At 41.6% G+C, this 16,961-nt stretch overlaps 2 protein-coding genes across 3 annotated transcripts in view; one reads left to right on the plus strand and one right to left on the minus strand.

The window, feature by feature from the left end:
- CTNNA2 (catenin alpha 2) overlaps window positions 1-16,961 on the minus strand; it is a 447,877-nt gene that overhangs the window by 137,575 nt on the left and 293,341 nt on the right. The gene's annotated exons all lie outside the window — the stretch shown is intronic.
- LRRTM1 (leucine rich repeat transmembrane neuronal 1) lies at window positions 10,413-12,054 on the plus strand. Its single transcript, XM_057369303.1, has one exon. The coding sequence runs from the start codon at window positions 10,465-10,467 to the stop codon at window positions 12,028-12,030; it is 1,566 nt and encodes a 521-aa protein (XP_057225286.1). The 5' UTR covers window positions 10,413-10,464; the 3' UTR covers window positions 12,031-12,054.

Raw genomic sequence — 16,961 nt, forward strand, 5'->3', positions numbered from 1 at the left:
AAAGAAAAAAAATTAAATATCAAGTACTCTTGTCCTTGTAGATGATCTGAGGCAGAATTTTTGCTTCCTACATCCATGTCTTGCAAAAGACCAATTATTCAGATAAGAAAGTTCATGTAGCAAGTGTTTATAGCTGGACAGACAGACAAACCAGAGCTCTCCAGGGCAGTTCAGAGGAGAAAAGAAGGCAAAAATGCCCTGAAAGTGCTGTGAATGAAATGGCACCAAATTAGGAGGAGACATGATGCTGATGGCAGCTACAGCCTGGAAATTCGGAGTATTTTCAGACATCCACAGATCACATTCCACCTCACAATACCAAAACCATACACCAGGATTTTCTGCAAGCAGTTGAATATTTCCTGATATTTAGTGAAGATGTTTATTAGTMTCTCACTAAATGGAGAGTGTGAAGTGACTGGAGAGAAGTATCTGACAAGTGAACCGTGTTATTATGATTAATGGAGTTCATACATAAAGGGTTATTTCTCTGGAAAACGTCAGATTGAATAATTACTGGAATTACTCCCAAAGGGCTTCAGACAATGTTCTGCCCAGTTTCAAGTCACGTTCTTATCACATTTTTCTTTTGACTAGAGGGTGATCTTTAATTGCAGTTTTTAAGTAAAACAAGAACTGTAAGCAATTCATTAAACATTATGAAAAATGATATATTTCTCCAACAGTCCTTGAAAGTACCTTTTACTTTTTACCCTCATCTCCAGGCAATAGAGCAAAATCAAATCAATAAATAAAATGGTTTTGTTCTGCCTTTGAAACAGAAAAAAAMCCCACACTGTCCTTGTTTCCGTGCACCAGATTAGGTCTAGAATATCCTAGAATTGATATATTAGAATATTACCAGCAATATTATTAAGATAAGTAGGGAACAGATGATAGCATTATTTGGTCTCTTGGATTTCTTAAATCTAATCAGTATTTAATGGATACAACGGTGCCAGCAAATCCAGACAGACAGAGAACACAGCTCAGAAGACTCTGAATGTGTTTGAGGGAAGCAGCCCAAGGTCAGCGTTACTTTGTAGTGCTGCAGATGCTTCCAACAGGCTCTGCGCTCCTGCAGAGTGAGGGCCAAGGAAAAGCAGCAGAAATCAAAGCAGAAGTGCTTTCAGAACTGCCATCAAGTGATTTTGTTGGGCTGAAGGAAGAGAAGCCAATACCACCCAACTTCATCCTAGGGAAGCTTCTTCCCAATTGTGTTTTTGATGCCTTCTGCTGCTCCAAGACCATCGTGGGCCATGGGAACAGCCACAATGGAGTTCTGCTGATCTGATGTCAGTGCATGGACCCAGCTCAGCTGAAAAACAGCTGCAGAAACCTCACTGGRCAGACACCATCCCTGGGAGCAGTGAAATGCACTGAATTCTTGCCCAACATTGCCCTGAACACCATTATGGATTATTGTAACATTTATTAGTGGTAGAGCACTTCTCACATGGAGAAAAGCTGGGAGAGCTGGGGGTGCTCACCTGGAGAGGAGAAGGATCCAGAGAGAGCTCAGAGCCCTTTCCAGGGCCTTAAGGGGCTCCAGAAGAGCTGGAGAGGAATTTGGGACAAGGGATGGAGGGACAGGACACAGGGAATGGCTTCCCATGGCAAGAGGAAAGGATTAGATGGGATATTAGGAAGAATAAATCCTTGACTATGAGGCACAGGATACTCAGAGAAGGATATTGGGAAGAATAAATCCTTGACTATGAGGCACAGGATGCTCACAGAAGCTGTGGATGCTCTCGGATCCCTGGAAGTGTCCAAGGCTGGGTTGGACAGGGCTTGGAGCACCCTGGGACAGTGGAAGGTGTCCCCCATGGCAGGGGGTGGAACTGGAAGAGATTTAAGGTCCTTTTCAACCCACAATGTCCTGTGATTCTCTGATCAGCATAGACAGCCCATGCTGTCTATGGGGATTGTGCAGGGACACAGGAAGGGACAATCCCTGATATTAAGAGCTGGAAACAAAAAAACTCCACCAAAAATCAACAATAACCCTAGACCTAGGAAGAAATGGAGCATAAAACAAGCAAAAAATCAGAGCTAGAATTAGAAGAAGAAAAGTGAGGATCTGGACCTGCTTCCAGGATTGATTTTTGGCATATCTGGCACTCACCACTGTGGGATGCTTTATCACCTTTTGGCCCCTACCTGCCATGGGTACACAACACTCCCATCCAGCAATCACTGACCACAGCAAGAGGGGCAGTGGTCATTCAGGAGTTTCACACCAACAGTTTGCCAATTTTTTTAGGATTGCTGACAGGAACATTACTGAAGCAATCACGACAAGTGGTTATTTGCCCACAGCCATGTGTGCATCACACAGCATCCACTTCAACACACAAACACCTTTTCATAGACAAAAATCTCTGAATAATGGAGGAAAAACTACAATACATCTCGAGCCACAGGCATTTCGCAGATACTGACCTTTGGTTTTGATTTAGAGGCTCGAACTAATAAAGCCTGGCTTTGCACCAAATCWGAAGAAGAAAATCAAGCACGCTCTTGTCAAATCATAATTAATTTGCACTACAAAAAAAAAAAAAGAGCTGAACTAAGCCAAGCGTTCTTCAAAAATGGTCTCTACAATTCAAAACACTCAGTAAAGCGCCCCATAGCTTGAAAAACAGGATGATATTTTCCTGCCTTTTCAAGTTGATTACGCATCTTTCCACTCATTTAAAATATAAATTGAGTCCTAGGAAACAATAMGCTCTTCATTTTACAGGAATACTAAAGGTTCAAAATTACAGTGGTAGGAAGGGGAATGTGATTATGAAACATAGCTGAAGTGAATGCTAAAGCTTTGTTACTACCCCMAAAATCTTCTGTTTCATCTTTAAAAACAGATATATTGGGAGGGTAATTTAGCTTCATACTACTGTAAATATTTTGAGAATGTAAGTTAGCAAATTCTTTCTAAAACCTAGGTAAATTCAGGATTTTGGGCTATGTGATTTGAATTTGCTATGGTCTCCTATAAATTTTTTAAGAGTAATGGAGTTACACAAACTTTCGATCACTTTCTATGTTTCTTCCTCATAAGACATGGAAAGTCTTCAAAACACATTGAAATAAAACCAAACAAAGAGTCAGGAATGCATATTGCAAAGACTGCTATTGAATCTTACAAAATTAAATTAGCTGTTGAKCAAAGCTGAGTTTCTAAGATTACACATGCACCACACACAAACCTCCTCCACCATATGAAACTCTTCAGTAATGCCTTAAGTATTTTTAAGTTGGTTTAAAAAAAGAAGGTCAGGTTATTCTCCTTTTTTTTTTTTTAGAAGGCATGACTATCTTTTGTTGTGCCTTTAAATATGTCCTTCTGAGACTCCTGACCCGTGATTATTTCTCTTAGACATTACATCAGTTGCAAATAAAACGTAATGAAACCATAAATATTGCAGGTAGTCAACAAACCGTCGTCTTTCAGCTTGCAAAAATCACAATGACTTCTATCTGAAATATGAGTCTTCATCCTGGTTTCTGCATTATTAATCCTGTCTATGAGCTAATGATCCAGAGGCCCTCTAATCTCCCTGTGAGATGCAATACATATGCAACCAGGATTTCAACAYATTTTGTCATGAATTTTCCCTTCAGGATATGGTTATCATCGCAGCAAGGGGATGAAAATTTAAAAATCCTGCTTTCTCTGTCTGCCAAAATTCACCAAGAAGCACATATAGGTGAGAATAAACAAAGAAGCCGTTGCCTGTKCCTTACTGGTGCCCTGCTTGACCCAATGTGCACTTCCACGATTACAGGACCCAGCTACTGTTGTTCAGGTTTTGGTAAATTCAAAAATTAGATCTAAGAACATTCTAAAATATATTATTTACAGGAAATGTTTTCTGAAGAGCAGTTTCTCTGTAGAACAACCCCTTTGCATGTAGTGGTAAGACAAGGGGGAATGGGCTCAAATTGAAAGGGAGCAAGTTTAGGTGAGATATTGGAAAAAAATTATTCCCTGTGAGGGTGGTGAGACYCTGGCATAGAAAAGCTGTGGCTGCCTCATCCCTGGAAATGTCCCAGGCCAGGTTGAATAGGGCTTGGAGCACCCTGGGACACTGGAAGGTGTCCCTGTCCATGGAAGGGAGTGGAATGAGACAATTTTTGAGGTCCCTTCCAACCCCARCCATTCTCTGGTTTTGTGATTCTGTTTTTCTGTGGTCAATTCAATTGATGTCCTATGGGATGGAAGAGGACTCAATAAAAGTCTTTATTCAGTTTCAAAATCCAAATTCCAACAYCAGCTTCATAAGTAACTCATATTTCTACAATGTATCCACAAAGCCCAGCATAAAGTGGTTTCTTCCTTTTCTGATTGGGCTTTAAAATACATTTGGAAAGGAGCACAAGAAATGGATTAAGAACAACTGGTTGTCTAACGCTGAGAACAGATTTTCTGCTCTGGGAAAATTTTCCCAGAGCAGTTCATTCACTTGTAAAAAGACTTTCCAGAAGACTGCCAGGAACAGTTTTAACTTGCTCATCCTTGCTTTTAACAACTGATTTCATAAATTCCTCTCAATTCCCTCTATTCCTACACCTTGGAAACCTAGAAAGTGTTTGCTGCCCCTCCAATTTTGCCATTGGTAAAAAGAAGGGAGTGTTTTCCATCAGGAGGGCTTTTCCATGGGAAGACTTCTCTATGGCACGGTGCTACCTGCATCTTCAGGGGAGACATCGCAACTCCCCAAGCAGTGCAAATTATTGTGGAAAAGAGCACGAAATGCTGGTAAAACATGGTCAATCCTGCTATTCCTTCATTTCATCCAATCTCTCTCAGGCTTGGTAAATCTGAGGAAATYCAAGATAAAATGCTCAACTAACCCTAGGTGCAATGGGGTTAAAATATCTGGGAGCAACGACATCCATGRAAAAACAGAAGCTTTCAGTTGAAAYGASCCTCAAAGGACAAATAAAAGACCATTTAGCACCAGAGTTTATCAAAAAACAGTATCAGATGGCTCAGTAGATGTGTTCATGTGTGTGGATAAGCTGTAGCCCTCTTCACTCTTAAACTAATTAGAAATTAATTACAGTTCATTTGCTGGARCCTCTAGAAATGCTTGGGAAAGTCTTGAGATAAACCTTTGTAGAGTATCTTGCTCAGCACTTCTGAAAAGGGAACTAATTGATTTCCCATCAAATATTACCAACTCAAACCTTCACACTTGCTAATCATTGCACTCTACACGTGCTTCCTCCAAGACTCCCTGACATTTTAAGAGACAAATTAGTAAGGGTTAATCAAAACCCAAAGCTTAAATTTTCACTTTTCTGTAAAGCTGGACTTCCACCAGCCTGGTAACTTGATGGTAACATTCCATCCTTCACCTAGCCAGGATGTTGCATGGTGTCCATGCGTTGATTGATCACGAAAGAATAATTTTACTTGTTGTCTTTTTCCCATTACCCCTGGATCTTCAGAACCAGTAATACTGCTGAGAGTTTTGGTATCATGTCCAGAATCCAYAGGTATTTTCAGATACCTCAAGAGAATGAGTGATTCTTTAGCTAATTCAAGTATTCTACCAGTAATGAACAGAGGAGAGAGATACTTCATCTTACYATGGGTATGTTGTCCTAAAAATTGACATTTCTGCATATCATGGACAATTCTGCAAGAGTCTCTTCTGTGAGTGACTTTCTAGAGCTATGCACAACCCCCTGCGAGTGATTGTGGATGACGAGGATGGAATGACTGCAATGGAACAGAAAAATATTTATCACCTTGTCAAAAACAACAAGGTCATTTACATAAGAATATCTGTGATTTAAAGGTAGCCACAAATCCAATGTTTGTCAGGGACTATAAGAATTGAATGACATCTGAGTCAACAAGARTGTTTTGGTCAAAATCTTGCATAATACAATGCATTTTTATATCTACTAAAACATTTATGCTATATAAGATTGGACTTCTTAACAGGTGAAATCCTAAATTTTATACAGAAAGGGACAGCCAACAAATATTCAAGATGACCAAAAGAGAAATACAAGAGAAATAACAAATCTAGTCTGTTTTAAATTCACATCTTTTTTTCCCCTTTTCTGTTTTTAAATGTTTCCTTCATACAAAATGCCATGGTTCAGTGCTCTTGAAAATTAAAGACTACCAAAGATCAAGGTTTGAGTCTTTCCAGTCATGAAAGGAAATTAAAATAACCAGCAAGAGMCCCACTTTTTATTATTCCGATATAAACCACTCAGAAAATGCCAAAAGGAAGAAGCATTTTCAGTATTTAATATGTTGTTTTGCCTTTTTTGTGTTTTGTTGGTGAATTTATTRAAATATGTGTCTATGAAGAGTTAGGCATCAGTGGCCACATTCTGATCTCATACTCTCTGTCCCAACCCTGTCTGTGACGGACTGAAAATTAAAGCATGGTAAACAAGCAGGCACAAACAGTAATGGAACATACAACATGGGAGCAGCAGGAATGAAATTATTCCAAGGTCAGTTCAATTATATGGGAYACCCARTGGTTGGACTGGATGWTCTTAGAGATCCTTCCCAATCTTCTTGATTCCATGATTCATCTGAATACAATATTAAAAATGTGTAGACCAAACACATTGAAACGTGTTTTTCAACCAGAACAATTCTGACCAAATGTCATTTGCCATGACTACAAGAAGCAGCTTCCCAACTAAACTTTCTAAAACTTTATTCATGTTGYTCTTCTGTAACCTACTTTCCATTGATCTAATCAAGCTCCTTTAAACACATACAAACTCAGTTTGCCATTCTTAAAATGTTTTATAATAGCACATTTAATAAAGCTAATTTAAATCTGCTAATTTATAGAGACTTGCCAGAGGCTTTGAAACTTCAGAAAATGTGTAAACTTAACAGTTTGGCTGTGATAACAGCTCAGACAGTGGAAATTAAACCCTTTGCATTACAGCCATGTTCAAAGTGGATTTCTGGTTTCATTGCAAAAACGGTGCATTATAAAAATAGAGCAGGACACCAATTTACAAAAGATGGTTCAGATGTCCCAGTTCTTGAATTTGGTCACTAAGGTGCCTCATCATCACAGCCTCGAACATACAYTGAGGTCTCTCATTTTAAGACTACCTGGATTCTTTTCCACAACCAAATTTTGGACAAGAGAAAGAGTTCCTCATTCAATAGTTCTCTGTCAGAGCTTTAAGAAAGTGCACTCAGGGCCATTAATTCTGGGTCCCTAATTCTGGCTGTCAGTCTTCCAGCTGCTGCTAACACAGGTTTGCTACTGTCTGCTCTAATTTCTGCCTTTGAAAACCAAATAATAATGGATTATATGCCAGGGTGGGAATAGGCACATTGGTAAGGATCCAAGATGTATCCCAGGTGATAACAAGGAGAGACAGTGAAAAAAAAAATAATAATAAAAAAATCAGCTTTTCAGTGATGTATCAGGGAGTTTCATCTCTACTAGAGGAATCTTTATGCATAACATTTAAATGGTAACTAAGTGATCATTATCATCATCTGATTTGCAGAAAATGGCAGCTTTCCTTGAAGATATAATTGAAATTTTCAGGGCTACTCTTTTGCAGACCTCTCCCCAATTTTTTTTTTTACATGGGAGAAGGCATTAAGTCTTCCCCCATGAAGACTTGCAGGGTTGCAGATTTTTAAGGGACACGATCTCATTGGCTTTGAAGCTTTTTTCAGTATCTGTTAAGTTCAAGTAATCTTTAATTTCTTTCCCCCTGCTAATTGCACCAAAATATTCATCTCGGCAATCCGGCATATATTCTTGGCTGAGGTTTTTTTAGTCTCTCCTGCTTCAATGCTCTTTCTGTCGCTTCTGTCACTGCTTTCCTTCCTGCTTTTGTGTACTGAGAAACAGAATTAAGGTGTACTGCAACCAGTGGACACTTGCATAAACAGCCTGCTTTGAATAAAACAGCCTGATCTAGGGAGAGGAAAACCACCCTCAGCTCTCCTGCCCAAATACTGAAACATAGATGAGGTTCATATACTATTAAAGCATCACATTTTTGCTTTGAGACCACTGAAATGCTGTGAAGAGCAGAAAAATGTAAATAAACTGAACAGGAAGCATAAAAGCACATTGATCCCCAGGTTCCGAAACAGCAATTTAAGTGGTTTATATTTGTAATTTATTTAAGACTGTTTCTGGCAAATACATTAGTAATGAATCTCCTTCACACATTTTTATTTTTATGCACGAGAGCTTTAAGTTTGCCAGGACTTCTGCAAAGCAACTTTTACTGCATCAAATTACTGCATTCCTTGGTCTCCCCCAGCACACACTCACAGCAGCCACACTCAAACACAGCCATCAGCTCTGCAACAGACACCTCCAAAACCAGATATTTCTTTTAAATTAACACAGCTGTGAAAAAGAAAAGCAAATGCAACGRTTCTGCCCTGTCCCTCCAGCATTTTGCATCCGATGTCCACTTAAAATCAGCAGAGTCTTCTGCAATCCTTGTATTTCCTTGTGGAACTTCTTCGTAGGGAATTGATGCAGAATTGGGAGCTGTCAGCTCCGATCACTCTCACCAGCACACGGGCTTGAGACTCTATTTCATAATAGGAAAAGATGGCCAGCGTTTTCCTGACAGAAGTACCGTCTATTTTTCAGTCAGTAAAAATTACAGAGATCATTGACGACGCGTTTCCCACAGAGAACGAGGACTGCAAATCACCCAGCAAAGATTGGGTTGGTTTTTGTTTTTTTTTTTTTGGTGCACGGAACAAAAACCAGCACGATCTGCAAAACTTATTAACTAATGGGGTTTGAAACCCCCTTCTTTGCATGCTGCCGACACGGTCACAGCAACCTATGCATTGATCTTATTCAAAAAGCACAGTAATCTTTATGCTGCTAGAATTCGAGTTTTGTGTGCCGTAGCACACACCGCAAAGAAAAAGGAAAAAAAAAAAAAAAGCCTTTAGGAAAGGCATGTGCTGAACACACAAAATATGCAGGATGGAAAAAGACCAAATGTAATTAAAGCTTATATGAAACGAGACATTCCTATTTRCAGAGCTCTGGCTGCATTTCTATGAGAAAGAATGCACAGAATTTCAAATCATGCTCTATTTAGACAATGTCAGAAGAAAAAAAAAACACATTTCCCCCCCACACAGCCCTCAATCCCCCACCCCAAAGCTCCAAAAGGCAAATCTCATCATCGGAATTAGAGAGAAAAAGCAATCCAAAGAGACTGGTTTACATATTTCTTCCCAAACCAAGTAATCGAGTCTCTCCCTCTCCCGGCTAATAGCTTATAAATTCAGACTTTAAACAAAAGCATCCAAGAAAAAAAAAAAAAAAAAATCAGCAAAAGAATCCTAATTCTCAAGCTTCCTACTTAGCACTGCCTCGCTTTTGATGATTTGTGCGGCTGTGTGTGCGTGCCTGTTTGAGAAATGGCGAGATAGGCTTAAAGTATTTTCCATTTCATCAAAGAGCATATATTACTTTGCTGGTTCGCTCCGATGTTGGTTTTATGCCCACCCCTTTTCAATCTGCCCATGTCTGAGATGCACAGTGCAGGCGTACAATCATGAGCAGCTTACGACACTCAGTGAACACTGGGTGCCTCTGCATGCTCTAGCAACATACTGCTCAGCTGAAGGGAAGGGATTCTCGCTGTCTCTCTCTGCTCTAAGCATCACCTAACAAGCAAAGCGAACAAAGAATGGGAAATAAAGCGACCCTTAGCCGGTCAGTGAATGAATGGTAACCTCTCTCTGGAGTAAAGGTGGTGCCGGTCCATGGTCGTTGCAAATGATGGACGTTAAACAGATTGACAARTCCTGTGGAGTCGTTAGTAAAGAGTTTGGAGTTTTTTTCACGCCACAGTGTTAACTGCAGAGGAAAGGACAGAGGGAGAAGGAGAAGATCAAGCTCATGTACATAGTTCTGAAACTTGCAGGTCCTAAGAGGCAGCTCAAAAGCTAGCTGGACAAGCCTTTCGCTCGTTGAGCAGAAGCGAAGTGAGACATTGTGAGCTTGCCAGCCTTGCACAACATTGAAAGGGACCGAATTTGTAGCACAGAGGGGTCTTTTTTAGCTCTGCATATAATTAGTCCAAACACAAAGGAAGCAACTGAATGGAGGTTGTCACTCTCTGGAAAAGGGTGGGTAAGACACTTTTTAATTAAATTCTTTCATGAAGAAAGATTTTTTTTTTTTTCCTTTGCTGCAGCATTTAACATGAACAAAATCACTATCATTTTACCTTTGAATGTCTGTGAACTTTAATGCTGCACAGCTCCTGCATGCTGTAAAGTGAAATATTTGCCTCTGTGTTTGTTCTGTTTGCTGTTTTGCTTTGGTTTTCGGGCTTTGTTTCGTTGGTTTGCCTTTTTATTTTTTTTTTTTTTCCCTTTAATAAAATATGATGTAGAATTTGAAAAGATTCAATGGACATTCTCAAGCATATTTGGAAATATTCTTGCTAATGGATTTCCTTCTTATCGGGCTCTGTTTAAACTGGCTGCTGAGGAAGCCCCCGGGGTTGATATTGTGTACGCTGGGTATCTTTTCTAAAATGCTTCCAGCTGTGAATAGTGGGTGTCCACAGCTCTGTCGGTGTGAGGGCAGGCTTTTGTACTGTGAATCACTGAATCTCACAGAGATGCCTCGCAACCTGTCGGGCATGATGGGCTTGTCTCTGCGGTACAACAGCCTTTCAGAGCTGCATGATGGACAGTTCACAGGGTTAATGCAGCTCACGTGGCTCTATCTGGATCACAATCACATTTGCTCAGTGGAGGGGAATGCCTTTCAAAAATTGCGGCGAGTTAAGGAGCTCACCCTGAGTTCCAACAAAATAACCCAACTGCCCAACACCACTTTCCGCCCCATGCCAAACTTGCGCAGTGTGGATTTATCGTACAACAACCTACAGTCTTTGGAGCCCGACCTGTTCCACGGGCTGAGAAAACTGACAACTTTGCACATGCGGTCGAACGCCATCAAGTTCGTGCCGGTGAGAATTTTTCAGGACTGTCGCAGCCTGAAGTTTCTAGACATAGGATACAATCAGTTAAAGAGCCTGGCTCGAAACTCTTTTGCAGGCTTGTTCAAACTCACCGAGCTGCACCTCGAGCACAATGACTTGGTGAAAGTGAATTTAGCCCATTTTCCCAGGCTCATCTCCCTGCACTCCCTCTGCCTGCGAAGGAATAAAGTTACCATCGTAGTAAACACTTTGGACTGGATATGGCAACTCGAAAAGATGGATCTCTCCGGCAACGAAATCGAATACATCGAACCTCACGTTTTCGAAAGTGTACCTCATCTCAAATCCCTGCAGCTGGACTCCAACCGGCTGACCTACATCGACTCCCGAGTCCTCGACTCTTGGAAGTCCCTCACGAGCATCAGCCTTTCCGCCAACGCCTGGGACTGCAGCCGCAACGTCTGCGCCCTGGCCTCCTGGCTGAGCAACTTCCAGGGTCGCTATGACAGCAACCTGCTCTGTGCCACGCCCGAGTACGCCCAGGGCGAGGATGTTTTGGATGCTGTCTACGCCTTTCACTTGTGCGAGGATGATGCYGACCCTACGAGCGTCAACACCTTCTCGCCGGTCACCAACAACAGCGAGCAGACGCTGGGCTAYGGCTCGGCCACCGCCACCTACGACGCGCCCGACGGCGACGAGGACMGGACCACGTACTCCGTCACCATCACCATGCCCGGCGAGAACTCGGAGAACGCCGTGCAGATTCACAAGGTGGTGACGGGCACCATGGCGCTGATTTTTTCCTTCCTCATCGTGGTTTTGGTGTTGTACGTCTCCTGGAAGTGCTTCCCAGCCGGTTTAAGGCAACTAAGACAGTGCTTTGTCACACAGCGCAGGAAGCAGAAGCAAAAACAGACCATGCACCAAATGGCTGCCATGTCAGCCCAGGAGTATTATGTTGATTACAAACCCAACCACATTGAGGGAGCCCTGGTGATCATTAATGAGTACGGATCTTGTTCCTGTCACCAGCAGCCAGCGAGGGAATGCGAGGTGTGATTTTCCTTTGGGATTTAAACAGTGTGCAACCAAATAACAGCGTGCAGGCAGACAGTGGCACGGGGTGGGGGGGGTTTGCTGGGCTTTGCTGGTGGTTTCTGACGTGCACCTCTGCCCAAATTGTTTAAGAGGGGCTGTCCGAGAGACTTGATATTTTAGCTTTATCGTGTCTTAAAAAAACCTTCAGGACAGCCAATCTTAAGGTTTCATATGCTAATACTCCCTTTGAAGATCTGTCAATATTCAGGAATCTGAGAGTGTAAAAAGGTACCAATTATCGATCTTTTGTAAACTAAGGAAACTGTTTAAAATAAAAAAAAAAAAATAGCATTTACAGTTTTTACAGACTGGTGTATATTACRTGAGTGGTCCCCCCTATACAGAATGCAACAGTTTAACCTCTCTTCATGCTGAGTGTTGAAATGAAAAGTCGAGGAGTAAAAGAAGCCACGTAAAATAAAAAAAGCTTAAAATTACCCAGATGGCTTCCCATTGTAATTAGCACACATTCACATCCATCGTGTTGCTGAAGATGTGAAGCATGACACTGGATTTTTATTTTTGTTAATGTGCTACCTGTAACTGGACATCAGAACAGCAAGGAGCCAGTGCACCTCAGACAGGCTGAAGTTTTGATCGTGTTCCTAGGACAGGATTGATGGGGATTTTTAGGTGCAGCTCACTGGGTAGTTGCTGTAAGATCCATAAAAACTGCATTATAACCCCTGAAAGTGTTTTGTATCAAAATTGATCATATTGCAAAGAACAACTAATACCACCAACAAAATCCAAACAAGTGAAGCACTGCCAAAATATGCTCATCAGAATTTTCTTTTATATAAAAAGACCAAAAAAAAAAAGTGTTAAATTTAAGGGCTTTTACTTGAATTTCCCACTTCTATGCTTGCTTTGAGCTATGCCAAGAGCAAAGATCCCCTTGTTTTGTGCCCTGTGGTGCCACGGTGAAGGGAAAAGAGCAAAAGCAATTATTTGGGTCTCAGTGGTGAAAGTGAAGAGCAAAGCCACTGTCAGGGTGAGACAGAGTTTTCAGAGCCTCTGTGGGTCCTGTAGCAAAATGCTGGCAAAGCTCAGCTCATCTCCCACCCTTTCACCACCAGCCTTCACTAACAAACAACCCCAAAACCTCTGCAGGGGCTGGAGGCAGATGAACCCTCCTTGCAGAGGACTGGAAAATGGCATTGATGGATATAAGCAGTGATTTCATGATGTAGAATCACACAGCTGTTTTATCTGACTGCCCTTAAATAAAGGCTTCCTTTCCTGGTATTTTGGATTTTTCATTCCAGAATGGGAACAACCAACCGATTGATCTTTTCACCAGCTCCTCTCCACACTAATTGACGATTGAGGGAGTTTTATAACATCAGGCAGAGCATCTTGAGATTTTCTTCCCACAGCATTACATGTGAATAAAATGTTATGGATTATGAATGGGTGACATTTCTATGTTTTTTGTACATGCTTCTCTATCCTCAGGTTACCACCAAGAGAGGAACAATTCCAAAATCTTACATGCATTCGAATGTAACACAGGGCTTTTTTTTTTCCTTTTTTTTATAGCATGGAAGTGCTAGCTACTCTTACAAGGGTATATCAGGCTTATAAAGGAGAAAACAGGCACAGAAGAAATAATTTGTTTTCTTGTGCAGCAGGTTTTAGCCATCAATTTTAAATGCAAACAGTGACTTTTGCATTTTTTTTTTCCTGACTGACAGTATTTTTAAGGAGTAAGAACTTGCGTCTCATTCTCCGTGCTATTAAATATGGAAATAGCCTCTTAATCAAAAATTTTACTCAGTGAGACTATAATGTCATCTGTTAAAGCRATGAGATTATGCACTGGGAGAGGAAAGTTTCACAGAAAATTTAATGAAAACCAACTGCTTTTTTTTTCCTAAAGCCACTGCAAATTCACCCCCAGCTTTCAAACAAGCAAGCACTGTTAAAGCCAGGCTTTTTTCTCTTTAAACAAATGCACATTTTTCTCTCTGTGCCTCAAGCCCACAAGGGCCTGATCCATCCTGAAACTCCCAAGTGACCTGAGGGGCTGAGTATCCATGTACAAATCTGTCTGGGATGGGAGAAGGAAGGTACAGATCCCCTTTTCTCTTTGGGTTCCTGACCATGTTTGAAGCAAAAGTACTTTATGCTGTGCTAGCTGAGGGCCAGCCTATATTCATTTTCCCCATTAAACCTTTCTCTGAAATCAATAGTGAATTTAACTGTGAAAAATTGGCTCTCTTAACTTTGGACTGGGCAATATGCTCCCCAAAGCCCCAGCCAGCAGAGCTGGTTACAGCCACCTGCCAGGAAGCTCCCAAAACCAACCAAGCTTCTTAAAATACTGTCTGCATATGGTGAAATGAGACATGAACTGCCTCGATTTCTATAAATCCCCCCTGCTGCTGTAAGGAAACGTGTCGGTGCAGTCGTGCTTTTGCCCCTGTAAACCCGAGACAAGCCTGATCCCAACAAACAATCATCCCGTGGTTGTATTGCCGTGTATTTTTAGCGTATTTGTGGGTTGTGTTTGAAACACGCGAGTGATCGCACCCCTCCGGAGTTATCCCTGCTGCCTCTTGGTGCTGGCAGCCTTTGCAAAGACGTGAGGAGYTCTGCCTGTGGGATTTATTCACCCCTGTGCTCCATGAACCTGGCCAAGTGAACTGAGCAGAGCGTTTTTCTTTGAAGGTGGAATGATTTCTTGAGTGAGAGCTGATTTTTGGGGCTGCCACTTCTCCTGGAGAGAGGTGATGGCCACCAATGACTCGCCACCCTGAGCAGGATGATGGATGGATCTCTCCACAGAGAGAACAGCACTTATAAAAGGATCTATTTCAAAACCCTCATGCAGAAAGCTTTTCTAAGGGTAATCCCTTCTAGAGACAACCCCCTGGTGATGCCCAAAGGATTTCTGGAGATCTTGACACCCTCTGAATATTTATTGGAGAAAAGAGGGTGTCAACTGCTGTTACATGGAATGAAGGCACTCCACGGGGTGCCCACATCCAGGCTGAAAGTTTACATGAAATATATGTGGGTAATAAAGAAATAAAAGAGCCTGTATGTCATTTCAATCCAGCTATTGCAAATCCAGTTATTCATCCTGCTCCAGGCTACTTGCATTGGTGTATATGAGAGTTATTACATTTGTACTGCATTTRGAGCAACTGCAGGGACAAATTTTCCCTAATTCTTTCTTTCACATTTCGTGTTCAACAACTGCCCAGAGATAAATTATTTCCTCTCTTTTGATGCCCTTATTCTGCCTTATTAAATGGCTCCAAAATCAAAAAGGAAGAAAAAAAGAAAAAAAAAATGCTTTTGGGGTTAGTTGTGAACAGTGTTTTGTCCATGAAATGCTTGGGGAATATTAAAGGAAGGAAAATATTTTAAACATGCCCTTTTTCATGTTTCTCKTAATAGGACTAACCTCCCTTTTACAATTAGGTAATTAACATTACTTTGTTTATATTTAACTGGCTTTTTGCACACAAGACAGGGTGAAAAGCATGCAAAAGCACTCCCTTTTCTGGAGCTGCTTAGCAGAACCAGTGTTACAGATCTCTAATATGCATTCCCTTGCTGCTGACATCAATACCCACTCACAGTGCACCCAGTGCTGAAGGAACTGTTGCTGTGTATGCTTTGAATGTATATAAGGGATGATTTATTTTCCTTTCTGCTTTTTTTTTCCCCTCCTTCTTTTCTGTACTACTTAAAAAAAATATGAAAGCGCAGAATCAATGCTAATGTACCACATTCTGTTTCTGGCCTGAAAATATAAAATACAAAGAAATTCTGTGTTAAAGCTGCCAATTCCCTCCTTTGCCAGGCTGTCTGGGTGCTGCAGGGGGTGAGGCCAGGGGATGACCCATTCCTTGTGGTCACAGCAAGGATGCTCTGTCCCAGGCTGACACCACTCCCTGCATACCTGTGCCACAGAGAGACCATTTTTGAGGATATTTTTGTATGCTTTAATATATTCTGCATGTTTTTATGGCTAAGGCATCCAGAGATAGTTGAAATGAGTCAATTTGATCGTTTTCTTCAGTTCTGATAAATAACCCCAAACAAACCAACCCTCATTTGCTTTTGAGATGGACTAAATTTGTTCCTTGTGTGTCTCATTCTGCATTAACAGCAAAAGGACTCTCTGAGACTCCCTCCCCTTGCTCCCCTCTCCAGCTTCCACAGTGGTATTCAGAATGGCAAAAAGGGAGTTTTTAATGAGGAAGTTCATTCCTAGTGCTGTAATAATGATAATAATAGCAGTGCTAATAATGAAATTAAGAGGAGACAAAAGATAAGAGGAAAGAATGGAGAAATGGTAATCAAATCAGGGTGTCACTGGATTCCTCTGCTTTTTCCTTTCGTACAGATATTTAACCTAAAGAGGGGGCACTGATGAAAAACCAAGACTGAGGGTGGGTGGAGGACGCAGTTTTAAAAACTGTGCGAGCAGGGATGAAACAGCTTCTGCAAAGGAGGGTACAACACTAAATAGCTTCATTCAGCAGGAGAGAGACAAGGAAGGGGTGAAGGGATGGGATGAAAGGGAAGATGAGAGCTGGTGAGAAGGCAAKGGGGGCACTGTGAACACACGGGAAATGAGATTTTTTTCCGTGCTTTCCCCTCCCACGTTGGGGCTGTGGCAAGGACAACAGCAGAGGTTTAAGAAGGATGCTCAGCATCTCTCCCTCTGTCTCTCTCTCTCTCTCTCTCTCCCTGCCTTTTCCAAGGATGGAGATGCAGTCAGACACGCTTCCCCAAACACACGTGCCCCCAGCCCCGTCATTTCCTCCGCCACCTCCTGCTCCTTGGAGCACAATGTGCCCCTCATCCATCCCTCTCTCTGCTCAGCTCCAGCTCTGTGCCTCTGACACCAATTTTTTTGGCTGGATTTCTTA

The sequence above is a fragment of the Malurus melanocephalus genome, unplaced genomic scaffold, assembly GCF_030028575.1.
Source record: "Malurus melanocephalus ecotype Western Australia unplaced genomic scaffold, MMel_1.1 scaffold_107, whole genome shotgun sequence".
Lineage (NCBI taxonomy): Eukaryota > Metazoa > Chordata > Aves > Passeriformes > Maluridae > Malurus > Malurus melanocephalus.